Consider the following 14914-nt stretch of genomic DNA (forward strand, 5'->3'; position numbering starts at 1 on the left):
AATGTTATGCTAGTTTGGCGCTTTGCAGGATTTGCAAATATTTTGATGCTAATCCTGCAAAACACATTGATGTCCATTGAAAACAATGGTGTGCCTACTTTCAATGCCTGCTGCTTAGATTTCATTGCCCCTATTTTTGACCCCCCTAATGGGGGAATGCCCCCCTTGCATACATTATGCCTGGCACACAGTGTCACAAACATATATATACTTGCAATCTAGCACCACATACTCACATTCATACACTCTCACACACACACTCAGACACATACACACACAAACACACACATGTAGAGACACAGTCACTTACACACATATATATACTACCACACACACACACAGACATATACACTCACATAGATATGCACACATACGGTGTTTCACTCTATTACTATATACACAAACATAGACAGATACATGACAAACAACATGACATTTTTCTATTTTTGAACCAGATGAGGTAGTTCTTGAAAGAACCTTTTTTTTTTATTTGAGATGAAATTAAACTGGAAAAAAGGGCATCACAACTTGGAGGTTATAACCCCAAAAATTACTTTGTGGGACATTTGTGTTCCCTTGCAAGTCTGTTGCATGCAGAAGTTGCATGATCTCCAACCACAACTACTGTTCTGCATGTCCTGTATAAGAAAACCTTTCAGGTGTATTCCGGAATGATCTCCTGGTCCTGGTCCACAATAGCTGCTAGCGCAGCATCTCCAGGAGCCACAGTTAGTGCTGTTGATGTCAACGGCTGTCCCTCATCTTGCTTCCTCTGTGTGTGACCCAAGTGTTGAGGGTTAATGGCTCGCATGTGATTCCACATGCCTGTGGTAACAGTAGCATGCAAATATTTTCCCGCCACTGTGCTGGAGAACGTTTTCTGGCTGATACTGCATAGCACTATCTTCTCTACCACTTTGTTCTCTCCTGATGGAACAGTAAAGCATTTCCACATAGGGGATTCTGTTTTCGGACAGTGAGCCTCCTCTTACTCCTCCTCTGCCACTTGGACAACTTTTTCTAACCCGATGCCAGTATCAACTTTTTTTCGGAATGACAAAAAAAATTGTCAAAAAAGAGGCATATTCAGCACACCAGCTGCAACAGCTCAGTGCTTCACCAAAGTGATTTTGAAAGGGTGGGCTCTACCTGTAAATGAAGGAAGGCAATGATTGTATCCAATTAAAAGTGCTCTATGGATGTGTCATCGGTCTGGTGGTACTCTCACAATGGTCCTGCTGGACATCAAAACGTGTAAAGAAGCCAAATTCTACACAGTAACACTCAAGGGATCTTCATGAACTGTTCAAGATAGAAAGCCTCAAGGCTCAATCTATAACAGTATGATGCTTGAAGGCTAGGCATAAGCTGTAAATCCCACTCGGAGTTCTTGCAGTGGCTTACCATTGGCTGAGGGACTCTCACAAGCATTTAGCGGTAGTACAGCGGTAACTTAAATAGACCCCCAAAAAAAGAAAAATTATTATCTAAATTACATTTTAAAACAACTAAATGACAAAATCTATGTAAAGAACAAAGAGAAACATAATAATATTGTTACTTTTTTAAAAAAGTACAACAAACAAGAAAATACAACACAGAACAAAGGATAAAGTTTGTTTTTATAGTTAGGTACAGTAATACCATCTAACTTAATGTTAAAAATATTTAAATTCACCGAAAAAAACAAAGGTTAAAGTGACATTATTGTTAGGTATAGGAAACACGTATTTTATTTTTTATTTTTTTGAAATTCACTGAAAAAACAAAGATTAAAGGAATGTTATAATTAGGTGAAGAATTCAGTCATAACCTGACAATTTAAATTTAAAAAATTTAAATTCGCCCATTGTAGTTCTGCAAACTAACTATAACAGGCACCCCCGCAAACCACTGCTGATGACCTCATGCATTACATCCTGATCACGATCTTTACTCAGAAAGAGTGCTTTTTGTCACTTGGTGTAAGTTTGTTCATTAGTTTTTGAGAAATTAAGGTTCAAAATGTGTGTACATTTCAGGTCGTGGAGTTACCACGGAGTCAACAGATCAAAGGATTAGCTGTAACTGGCAGCGTCAACATCAACAAAGATGTTGCAGCAGCCATTTTAGGGCTCAAGGACTCCGCCCCCTGTCCTGAAAAAAAAACCAACAGACGGGGGCAGGGAACGCTACCTACGGTCATGAAAACAAATGGTGGGGCCTGCTCTGTTTTAATTATAAATCTCTCCCACAGGTGTTATTGCATTTTTTATTACGTTTAAAAAGGGGAGAGGTGGGTTTGTGCCGCCTGCCAAGCCATTTTATGTATGGCCCAGGGCACCCCATTCACAGGGCCCTTCCTTATTTATGTTTGGGGAGGGGGGCAGGGGGTGATGCCTCTTTCCCCAAACCATCTCATGGCCTTGGGGGCTCTATCCCCTGAGGCCGGCAGCATAAGTGTCCCGGGACACTGTTGTTCCCTGGGTGCGAGAGTATGGGAAGGATGTATTTCAATTCTCTGCCTGCACAGGAGTAGGGAGCAAACTAGTGGAGCCGGCTGTCACTGGACTCACGAAGGGTGCTCGCAAGGGAGCCAGTGAGGCCACAGGGACTATGGGCTTTCCCTTGTGGTACCCAACGTTTCAGAAAAGTTGTGGGTGCCAGAAGTGGGGCTGGGTCACCCACTTAAAAAGAAAGTGTGTGACCAGCTCCACACTGCCCATACAATACGGACAACATGCAGGGACCTGTTGGGGGACCTGGAGCTCCCCGTGACCCGCAACAACAAAGTAAGCTGTGGGTGTCCTGGGAGGCACCAGGATACCAAAAAACTTAAAAAACAAAAAAAAGCAGGAAAGAATAATAAATGAGCGGCAGGAGCAGTGCATTTATTACTCACTGTTTTTGGCAGTGAGCGCCGCATAATGCCCTTCATGGGCTAATAAACATATATTATGGTTCATTGTGATGCCAAATCTGGACTGGGGCACCACCAGAATGTTATTTAAGTGTTGTGGGGGCTGCAGGGAGTACAACCCCCCCAGAAGAATATTTCAAATATTAAACCTATGTTTGCTGGGGTCTACATAACATGACCCAAGGAAAAGTTATTGATATTTTAAAACATTCCCAGAGCTGGAGCTTTTGCTCTGTAGCTTGCAAATGTAGTGAACAGACTGCTAAGAGACCAGAATACAACTTTTAGGGAAGATAACAGTTATCGATGAACAGAACACAGCCCATAGTAAAGATACATTTTCTATGCCCTTCCTAATCTTCGATAGCCTGGAAACACTCACCCACTAATGTCTGTACCACAACTGAATCAGGGTTCATAAACACTTGGAGGTGTGCTTAAGAGTGTTCTACTCAATTTATGCAATGGTGTTTCGGAGCACTGTGAATGCAGCACACATAGAAAGTCTCCTTGTTACACCTCTCCTGGGAAGGAGTACCTTTTTGTCTCATTCCCAGGTTTAAAGTTCTTGTAAATCTGGGAATGCATCAAAATCCATGAATGTTGTGTGGGAACACCCACATAACACCCATGAAATGCGTCCATGGTGCAGAGTAATTCAATGCAGCGATTTGCTCTGTGCTACATTACTCAAGATTTATGAAGCCACACAGGGCCACGCAAGGTGGCCTTGTGTGGCTTCATACATCACACTAAAGGTTTGGGTTACACATTGCATGGTGCAAGAGCAGCACAAACCAGGTCATAAACATTGCCCCAACTGTTTTGCTGTCAGTATTACCCTTTGTGCATATTTGCATTGAATGTTTGGTTGTTCCACTTATCACTGGAGAGGTCTCTGCCCCCTTGATGATTTTTCACCCACATTCCCTGCTACCCTGGAGCAGGATAGATGTTGTGGGGCTTCTTCCACAACCCTAGCATGAAGAAAGTGAGGAATTAAACTCTTCTGGTCCAGCCAGGAAGATAGATGAGTGGGATATGCACTTGGTAATGTGGGCATTCCCACAGTCTTTTAGACTTTTCTGCTTCCAAAGATGATGAAATGAGCTTTTCTGAGTGAGGGTGACAGTAAAACTATTAACTTCATTGCTTTCAAACTACATGCCTGGTTTGCTGTGTCCTATAAACATACTATACCTAAAACATACCAAGACACAAGTGCAGTAAGTTACCTGGTGTCTCTTCCTTGCAAATCAATGTAGACACATCTTGGAGATATTGTGGGAATTGAGCAAAGTCATCACCATATGTTATTAATTTTATTCCAAGCCAGAGCAGGTCTCTTTGTCGCCTATAAAACGTGTCATCATCTTTCTTGGCCACCAGCATGTAATGGTCGAAGTCGCACTTATTTTCATCAGAATAGCAGAAGAGGGTCTTGAATAAATGCCGACGAAGCGTCTCTCCACAGCCAAGAAACAGGAAGCTTTTCTTGCAGTACAGGTCCTGGAGAGTTTGCTGTTGAAATAAGACACATGCCTCAGAGGGATAAGCAGGGCATAAGACGTGTAAGTGGTTTACATCATTCACCAGCTTCTTAGCAGAGACATGCCCTGCAGACATCAGAATGCACATTCAAGCATCACATCAGCTGGCTGCCGGTTATAGAAGAATATCACAAGAAGCGGTGATGCAACTCAAACAACCTGTGGAAGCCCATCTTTGAGAACCTTTGGATATATTTTAACAGTTTTATTTATTGTTCTTTTGTTCTACACATGAACATTAAATTGAACGAATACCTTATATTTGGTTACTTACAATAAAGGAATGAGTCTACAAGGCAGGCACAGGTTTACATCAGGGTCATCCTCAGCAGTAGTGAATATAAAACAGTGTCCATGTGAGTAAGACTACTAGTTAAGTTAGACGTTTGGTCTAACTTTACCTTTGTGAATACCGAAAAGTAGTAAAGATAGATTTTTGGTTTAAGTTAGACTTTTGGTCTAAATTTACTTTTGTGAAGCAGGCCCATAGTGTGGAGCCCAGAAGTTCGTACCAGTTCAACAGCCAAAGTCTGTTGGCCTCCTCCCATATGGTCACGTTTCATCTAGGCTTTGAGTGCCTGCCATGTTGTGTCACATTTGTGAGACTTATCGTGTATGATAGCTGAAAGCTTCTCATTTGCTCCACCAAAAGCGTATTGGAAGAGTGATTGGTTGTTTCCACACCTGTGTGAGTATCATTCCAGCTGCCACCAGCAGATGTGATAGGAGTTGTGGTGAGTGGAAATATGCTATTGTCCCCTGGAGCACAGACGAGGACTACACCTAGCTCTAGTGATGTGTTTAATGTGCGAGAGTATTTCTTTTCAGTGTAGCTGAATATGCGGGCATGTCCACCACATGTAGAAGAATGTGCCACTTGCCACCACGTTTTTCCATCACAGTGCCGAGCTTCCATTCATTGTGTGTAGACATGTATGGATAGATACCACTGGGCTAACAGTTTATAGAGGCTTTCTTTATATTGAACACTTGAGGATTTCGTGCCCTCTGCCATATTTTTCCCCAGGTGGTTTCCGGAATCCTAGATCTGTCTCCCAGGCCTGGACATATTTGTGCTTAGGTTTAGTGTGTAGGTCTGAGAGTTTTCTGCAGGCATGTAATGCCTTTCAAAGTTGATTGTTTGCGCATAGGGATTCTAGGGGGGTTATGTCACAGCCTGCCAGTCTGTCGACCTGTGGTGACTAAGCCCAGTCTAGGATCTGGGATAGTCCGTAATTGTCTGAGTTGTCTAGTCCCCAATCTGTCTTGAGTTTGTGTCTGGTAAGGAGTGTCCCATCCTCAGATAGAGCTCTTGGCAATGGAGGATTGCGATCCCACCAGGGTTTGAGTCTGCCATCGTTAAGGCAGAGGGGTGGGAATCTGGGTTGTGTATTATGGGGGTAATTGGCGATAGGTGTGTGTTGTTGCCAGTATTCCAGTAATATAACTGGGTACGAACAAGTGGGGGAAGCATAGCCGCACTTGATGTGGGAGTCATGGAAGTAATAGGAGCATTATCAGTGAAAAGGCCTGTTCCATATGTATCCATCCCTTGTGGGCGTCCATGATATTCCATTCTACGGCTGTGCGTATCGGTGCAGTCTGGATGTAGGTTTTATTGTTTGGAAAGCCTAGTCCTCCCCTGGGGAAGGCTTTAGGAGAGAGGCCCTGGGAGCTCTCGAGGCATGATCTATTAGTGATGGTTGGAGATGCACCGGTAGTACCTGAACTGTATAAAGGAGTCAGGGGAACAAGTTCATCCTCACGCTATTAGTTTGGCCCATTCACGTAATCTTAAATCTTTCCCATCGGTAGAGGTCCTGACAGATGGTATGTAGCTGTGGGGGATATTGACACTGTACAGATGGATCGATTTTTGTGGAATATGGATGCCTAAGTATTTGATGTGGCCTGTGAACATTTTATGTGTCAGGAACTCCTCATCCTTTCTGACGTTACCCGCCACCCCCATGTCACTAGAGTTTGTGAAGTTTTACTTAAATGCAGATACCCTGGCAAACACCGCTTGTTAAGGGCGGGAAAGGATGGTCAAGAAACACAGGGTGTCATTCGCGTAAAGGCTCGTTTTGAATTCCCTGTTTGCGATAGTCAACCCTCAGATGTTGGGGTTGGTTTTAGTGCATTGTACTAGGTGTTCCATAGATAATACAAACACAAGCGGGACAAAGGACACCCTTGACGTGTCCCCACAGTAAGGGAGAGTTTTGAGGATAGCTGACTGTTTACCTTGAGCTGTATTGCTGTTTTTTTGTAGTTTGGCAGTAGCCAGTTCTTCATCTTTGGACCGAGTTGGACCCTTTCCAAAAGTTTAGAAATGAAGCTCTAGTTGACCCTGGCCAAGGCCTTCTCCGTGTCTAGCAAGAGAAGGACAATCACATGGCGGAATCATTCTGTCGCTATGATCAGGGAGACTGCCAGTCTGCTATTGCCTTTGGCGTGTCAGTGTTGAATGAAGCCGCATTGTTGCTGGGGATCAAGTTTGACCTAATAGTGTGGATTTGTTGCACTAGTACTAATTGTCAAAAGTTTGACGTCTGTATTTAGGAGGGTGATAGGTCCGTAGGAGGGGCAGGCCAGTGGATCTTTATCAGATTTTAAGAGTAATGTTAGTTGAGATTCTAGCAGAGTCTTCCTGGATTTAAGATGTGATTAAAGACCTCGACTAGGGGAGCAGCTAGATGGAGGTGTAGGCTTTGTAAAATGTGGATGGGGCGTGGTCTGGCACCAGGATGTTCTAGTCAGGTGGGCGCTTTATAGCTGCTTGGATTTCAGCAGGGGTAATATCAGTTTCAAGGGTGAGGCCTTCTTCCTCTGACACCTTACAGACATATTGCCAGACATGCACTTCTTGCATCTCTAAGGAGAGACCTGGCTCTGTGAACAAATCCTTGTAAAAAGTCTCAACAATGCCCATGATGTTCCTTGTGACCATGCGTGTTGTGCTGGAATCGGCGCAGACTGTCTGTATGAAGTTTCTGGTGCGTTTTTGTAACAGTTTGTATGCCAACAGCCTATCAGCCTTGTCTCCCTTCTCATAATAGGTTTGTTGAATATACACAGACTCTTGCATCACTAGTTCTAATTCCCCCTTACTTTCTGAGTGCTCTGTAAGTTCACTGGATTGAGTCTGACTTGTGGGCTTCTAAGCATTGTAGTTTCATGCCTAGTTCTCATTTATTTTGCTTTCCGATGTGCTCTAATTGTGCTGTGTGAGATATCAGTTCTCCTCGAACTATGTGTTTCTCCACAACCCAGACTGTGCTTCAGCTAACCTCCTCAGCACCGTCTTCCTACAAGTAGTGTGTGATCACTTCCTTGATTCAACTATCCAGTGAAGGAAGCTGGCCTGGTGTGTGGTCGGCACCTACGGTACTTACACCTGGTCCAGGTATCCCCTATTAGTGTAGTCAGTGTCTAGAAGCCAGACTCTCTAGAGGTAGCTGTGGCCAAGGCTTAACTAGGAGACGTGCAAAGCTCATGCAATGCCACTGTAGTCACACAGCACTCACACACATAAAAGAAAACACTCAGAGTTACAAAAATAAAGGTACTTTGGTTTAGTTACACCATACCAAAAAGTACTAGAAAGGCAACCCTCCAGTAGGAGGTAACACACTATGGCCCTCATTCTGACCTTGGCGGGCGGCGGAGGCCGCCCGCCAAAGTCCCGCCGTCAGGTTACCGTTCCGCGGTCGAAAGACCGCGGCGGTAATTCTGACTTTCCCGCTGGGCTGGCGGGCGGTCGCCTTCAGACCGCCAGCCAGCCCAGCGGGAAAGAGGCTTCCACGAGGAAGCCGGCTCGGAATCGAGCCGGCGGAGTGGAAGCTGTGCGACGGGTGCAGTTGCACCCGTCGCGTATTTCACTGTCTGCGCAGCAGACAGTGAAATACTTGTAGGGGCCCTCTTACGGGGGCCCCTGCAATGCCCATGCCAGTGGCATGGGCACTGCAGGGGCCCCCAGGGGCCCCGCGACCCCCCCCTACCGCCATCCGGATCTCGGCGGTCCGACCGCCGGGATCTGGATGGCGGTAGGGGGGGTCGGAATCCCCGCGGCGGTGCAGCAAGCTGCGCCGCCGCGGAGGATTCAATGGGGCCGCGGTACACTGGCGGGACCCCGCCAGTGGTGCCGGTCCGACCGCGGCTTTACCGCCGCGGTCGGAATCCCCATTGGAGCACCGCCGGCCTGTCGGCGGTGCTCCCGCGGTCCTCCGCCCTGGCGGTCAAAGACCGCCAGGGTCAGAATGACCACCTATATATATACACAAGTTACAGAAATAGGCATATAAAGTGATAGAAAACACCCACCTAGGTAAAGGGAATGTGTAGAGAGGAGCTGAGGGCAGTAGGAAACCCCAAAGGTAAGCACCACAGTACCCCCTTGCGACCAGAAGGACAGAAGTAAATTACTAGATTTTCCCCAAACCACCCAAAAGGAAGGAAATGAAGAAAATGCAACACCCAGGCAAGACTGCAAGAAACCAGTGGTGGATTCCTGAAGAGGAAGACCTGTGAAAGAAGGGGACCTATTCCAGAAGTCACAGAAGAGACTCGGGGGGGCAGGAGCCACTACCCACCCAGCTGTGGATGCAGGAGTTGTTCAACGGTAGGGTGAAGACGGTCAAGAATGCAGCCCTAGAGCAGGTGAAGATTTCCTGGAGGATGCAGTCGACGTCCCACACCGAATGGATGATTGCAGTCAGTCAGTGGTGTGGAAAAGCCACCGACAAGCCTTGGCAAAGGCAGAAGTTGCGGTGAAGCAAAAGTGGAGCTGCCGAGGACCAGCAAGGTCCAGGAGGACTCAACCTATGGGGGGGGGGGAGCAGAGATTCCAAAGAAGAAGCAGACCCCGCTAGGAGACCCACTGGACGAGGAACCAGGAGTCACAGAAGAGCCCACGCAGCACTACTGGAGAAGGGTCCCACGCCACAGGAGAAGCATGCAGAGGGCTGTGCATTGCAGGAAGGAGTGCTTGGGGCTGTAGCTACAAGAAGCCTGAAGTTCCTTTGGAGGAGATGCAAACAAGCCTTGGCAGCTGCAAGAGACGTGGTGCATGGGGGTACTGTCCTGTGTGGGAAGGCAAGAGCTTACCTCCACCAAAGTTGGACAGCTGGCAGAGAGGACCAAGAGTACTACTCCAGACCACACCGTGATGCAGGATCCACGCAGCTCAGGATGAGAGGAGATCCATGCAACCGGTCGTGCTGTTGGTGCCTGCGGATGCAGGGGAGAGACTCCTTCACTCCGAGGGAGATTCCTTCTTCCTTCTCATGCAGACTGAAGACTTGCCACACTCAGAGGATACACTCCAGTGAAATGTTGCAGAAGCTGGAAGGAGCCGTGGAAACAATGTTGTAAGCTGAGTCTTCATCGTGGATGCAGATTGTCGGTTCCTGGAGGGTTCAGTCGCAGTTCCAGTGGCTAGAAGTTGAAGTAGAGGTTGGAGAGGAGTCCTGCTGGAATCTTGCAAGCCGAATCTGAGGACCCACCCAAGAGGGAGACCCTAAATAGCACTGGAGGGGGGATTGGTCACCTAGCTATGTGACCACCTATCAGGAGGGGGCTCTGATGTCACCTGCCTGACCTAGCCAGCCACTCAGATACTCCCAGATGCCTCTGCCCACCTTGGATTCAAGATGGCAGAATGCAGGGACCCTCTGGAGGAGCTCTGGGCATCACCTCTGGGGTGGTGATGGACAGGGAAGTGGTCACTCTGCTTTCCACAGTCCAGTTTTGCACCAGAGCAAGGACTGGAGGTCCCTGAACCAGTGTAGACTGTTTATTGCACGGAGGGAACCAAATGTGCCCTTCAAAGCATACTAGTGGCTAGGGGAAGCTACTCCTCCCAAGCCATGTATCATCTATTTCCAAAGGAAGAGGGTATTAACCCCCCATCCCTAAGGACATCTTTTGTTCTGCCTTTCTGGGCATGAGCTCTTCAAGCAGAAGGAGGGCAGAAACCTGTCTGAGGGGGGCAGCATTTTGGGCTGCCCAGAAAACCCCAGAAGACTGGAAGGAGCAATGCTGGGGGCCCTCTAAGAAGCCCCCAGAGTGCAGGGAATCATACTTTCAATACTGGCAACAGTATTGGGGTATGATTCTGACATGTTTGATACCAAACATGCCTAGGTTCGGAGTTACTATTATGTAGCTATACATAGGTAGAGACCTTTGTCCAGTACACACATAAAATGGAGTCCCCGCACTCTTGAAGTCCATGACAATGGAACTGGAGTTTGTTGGGGCATTAGCAGAGGTGCCCTTACTCACAGGTACTTGCACTCAGCTCTCTGGGATTTGGGGTTACTTACAATGACTTGGTGCAGCGACCTGTGGTGAAAAAGGGTACACGCACCCTTTTATGCAGGCTGCAATGGCAGTCCTGCAGAACACTTTGCATGGGCTCCCCATGAGTGGCATAATACATGCTGCAGCCCATGGGGATCCCCTTGCACCCCAAAGCCCTGAGTGCCTGGGTACCATATACTAGGGACTTCCAAGGGGCAACAGAATGTCAAATGTGGAGGGAAAAAGGTTAAAGTAACCATGTTTGAAGGGAGAGAGCATATTCACTGGGGTCCTAGTTAGCAGGTTCCCAGTGAACACAGTCAAACACACTTACAACAGGCAGAAAATGGGGATTACCATACCAAGAAATCGGGTACTTTCCTACACCAGGGTTGAGGATTAGGGTGGTCTTCATTTCATGCACACTACTGCGTTGTCTGACAGAAATTTAGGGTCACTATCTGTGGTATTAATTGATGGTAATAGTGCTCTGTTCTGGGAATAAGGAAGAAGTCTATTCTTGTGCATGATCAGTGAATGTGTGAGTAAAAAGTGTAATATTTTTCTTCCTGATGTTGGTAGCACCAGATTTCAAGCAGGTCAACATCTAATAGGCTCTGAAGGAGAAAGGGTGGGGATTTGTGTCAGCTACATCATAGTGGTGACTGATCTTCAGTTCTATCTAATATAGATGTGAAGTCTTCCCCTAAGAACACATGTCCCTTGGAAATGTGTCTATTTTAGACATAAAGGGGGTCATTCTGACCTTGGCGGTCTTTTCGCAAGACCGCTGAGTTACCGCCGCGGTGAAGACTGTCGACCGCGGCGGTATGCCGCTGTGCGCATTCCGACCGCTGGGAGCGTTCCGCCGGAAAACCGCCAGCAGCCACACTGGCGGTCGGCGGGAAAGTGGAGACTGGTCAACCTCCACCGCCACACCAGCAGAACACCGCCCACAGAATTACGACCCACATTTCTGTGTGGCGGTCTTCTGTTGGCGGTCTTCTGTTGGCGGTCACCTCCCCATGGCTCCTGTCGCCTCCCGGAGGACCAACGCACAAGGTAAGTTGATCGTCCGTGAGGGGAGGGGGTGGGGGGGTGTTGTGTGATGTGTGCGTGCATGGGGGTGTGCGTGTGAGTGTGTAGAGGGGGTGTGTGAGTGCGTGCATGCGGGCGGGGAGTGCTGCTGTGCCTATGGGCAATGTATGTAGTTCGGCGGGTGCGCATGTCGGCATGTATGTGTGCGGGTATGTGTCCCCGTTGTGTATGTGTGTGTGTGTAGGGGGTGTGTATATGTGCATGTTGGGGGTGTGTGCATGTCGGGGTGCGTGTATGTGCATGTCGGGGTGGGGGTGGGGAGGGGGTTCGTACCACCTATGGGGGGTGGCAGGGGGGTGGAGGGTGTGGGGGGAGGACTCGGGGGGCAGTGGGGGAGACCCCTATCAGTGCCAGGGAAGGAATTCCCTGGCCCTGATAGTGCCTACCGCCATGGTTCGCATGGCGGTTCCCGACCGCCAGAAACCGCGGCGGTAAGCAGGGTCATGATACCGTTGGCGGTCTTGGGTCGACCGCCGGACCGGAGTGCGCAGACTCCAGCCCGTCAGTCATGACCGCCGTGGCTGTCGGAGTGGGGAAGTGGCGGTCGATCGCGGCGGTGACCGCCGCGGTCAGAATGCCATTTTTTTGACCGCCGGTCTGTTCGCGGTCCGACCGCCGCCTCTCCGCCGACCGCCAAGGTCAGAATGAGGGCCAAAGTCTTTCCCATCATTTGATGCCTAGATGACAAGGAGGGAGACAATTCTTGCCCTTAGCTTTCTCTGTAGCCCTATGTAGCAAACGGATTTCGCTGGCTGTTGGATATTAATTCAAATTGTAGGCCTCATTGTAGGAAAGTACCATCTTGCCTGGCATGTTACCCCCATTTTTCACTGTATATATGTTGTTTTAGTTGTATGTGTCACTGGGACCCTGGTAACCCAGGGCCCCAGTGCTCATAAGTGTGCCTGAATGTGTTACCTGTGTAGTGACTAACTGTCTCACTGAGGCTCTGCTAATCAGAACCTCAGTGGTTATGCTCTCTCATTTCTTTCCAAATTGTCACTAACAGGCTAGTGACCAATTTTACCAATTTACACTGGCTTACTGGAACACCCTTATAATTCCCTAGTATATGGTACTGAGGTACCCAGGGTATTGGGGTTCCAGGAGATCCCTATGGGCTGCAGCATTTCTTTTGCAACCCATAGGGTGCTCTGACAATTCTTACACAGGCCTGCCACTGCAGCCTGAGTGAAATAACGTCCATGTTATTTCACAGCCATTTTACACTGCACTTAAGTAACTTATAAGTCACCTATATGTCTAACCTTTACCTGGTAAAGGTTAGGTGCAAAGTTACTTAGTGTGAGGGCACCCTGGCACTAGCCAAGGTGCCCCCACATTGTTCAGGGCCAATTCCCCGGACTTTGTGGGTGCGGGGACACCATTACACGCGTGCACTACATATAGGTCACTACCTATATGTAGCTTCACAATGGTAACTCCGAATATGGCCATGTAACATGTCTATGATCATGGAATTGCCCCCTCTATACCATCCTGGCATAGTTGGCACAATCCCATGATCCCAGTGGTCTGTAGCACAGACCCTGGTACTGCCAAACTGCCCTTCCTGGGGTTTCACTGCAGCTGCTGCTGCTGCCAACCCCTCAGACAGGCAGCTGCCCTCCTGGGGTCCAGCCAGGCCTGGCCCAGGATGGCAGAACAAAGGACTTCCTCTGAGAGAGGGTGTTACACCCTCTCCCTTTGGAAAATGGTGTGAAGGCAGGGGAGGAGTAGCCTCCCCCAGCCTCTGGAAATGCTTTCTTGGGCACAGATGTGCCCAATTCTGCATAAACCAGTCTACACCGGTTCAGGGGACCCCTTAGCCCTGCTCTGGCGCGAAACTGGACAAAGGAAAGGGGAGTGACCACTCCCCTGACCTGCACCTCCCCTGGGAGGTGTCCAGAGCTCCTCCAGTGTGCTCCAGACCTCTGCCATCTTGGAAACAGAGGTGCTGCTGGCACACTGGACTGCTCTGAGTGGCCAGTGCCACCAGGTGACGTCAGAGACTCCTTGTGATAGGCTCCTTCAGGTGTTGCTAGCCTATCCTCTCTCCTAAGTAGCCAAACCCTCTTTCCTGGCTATTTAGGGTCTCTGTCTCTGGGGAAACTTTATATAACGAATGCAAGAGCTCATCCGAGTTCCTCTGCATCTCTCTCTTCATCTTCTGCCAAGGAATCGACTGCTGACCGCGCTGGAAGCCTGCAAAACTGCAACATAGTAGCAAAGACGACTACTGCAACTCTGTAACGCTGATCCTGCCGCCTTCTCGACTGTTTTCCTGGTGGTGCATGCTGTGGGGGTAGTCTGCCTCCTCTCTGCACTAGAAGCTCCGAAGAAATCTCCAGTGGGTCGACGGAATCTTCCCCCTGCAACCGCAGGCACCAAAAAGCTGCATTACCGGTCCCTTGGGTCTCCTCTCAGCACGACGAGCGAGGTCCCTCGAATCCAGCAACTCTGTCCAAGTGGCCCCCACAGTCCAGTGACTCTTCAGTCCAAGTTTGGTGGAGGTAAGTCCTTGCCTCACCTCGCTAGACTGCATTGCTGGGACCCGCGACTTTTGCAGCTACTCCGGCCTCCGTGCACTTCCGGCGGAAATCCTTTGTGCACAGTCCAGCCTGGGTCCACGGCACTCTAACCTGCATTGCACGACCTCCTAAGTTGTTCTCCGGCGACGTGGGACTTCTTTGTGCGACTTCGGGTGAGCACCGTTTCACGCATCCTCGTAGTGCCTGTTTCTGGCACTTCTCCGGGTGCTACCTGCTGCTAAGAGGGTTCCTTGTCTTGCTCGACGTCCCCTCTACCTCCTGGTCCAATTTGCGACCTTCTGGTCCCTCCTGGGCCACAGCAGCATCCAAAAACGCTAATCACACGATTTGCAGCTAGCAAGGTTTGTTGGCGTTCTTTCGGCGGGAAAACACTTCTGCACGACTCTACAAGGCAAGTGGAATCCGTCCTCCAAAGGAAAAGTCTCTAGCCCTTTGCGTTCCTACAGAAACCGCAGCTTCTTCTGTCCAGTAGAAGCTTCTTTGCACCCGCAGCTGGCATTTCCTGGGCA

The 14914-nt window shown here is 48.7% G+C and overlaps 1 protein-coding gene across 1 annotated transcript in view; it reads right to left on the reverse strand.

Annotated features, from left to right (window-relative positions):
* LOC138294057 (protein FAM118A-like) overlaps positions 1-14914 on the reverse strand; it is a 211162-nt gene that overhangs the window by 13072 nt on the left and 183176 nt on the right. The window contains exon 4 of the mRNA XM_069233304.1: positions 4135-4420. Within this exon, the coding sequence (XP_069089405.1) occupies positions 4135-4420 (286 nt within the window). The remainder of the gene's footprint in view (positions 1-4134; positions 4421-14914) is intronic.

This window comes from Pleurodeles waltl, chromosome 4_2, assembly GCF_031143425.1.
Source record: "Pleurodeles waltl isolate 20211129_DDA chromosome 4_2, aPleWal1.hap1.20221129, whole genome shotgun sequence".
Taxonomy (NCBI): domain Eukaryota; kingdom Metazoa; phylum Chordata; class Amphibia; order Caudata; family Salamandridae; genus Pleurodeles; species Pleurodeles waltl.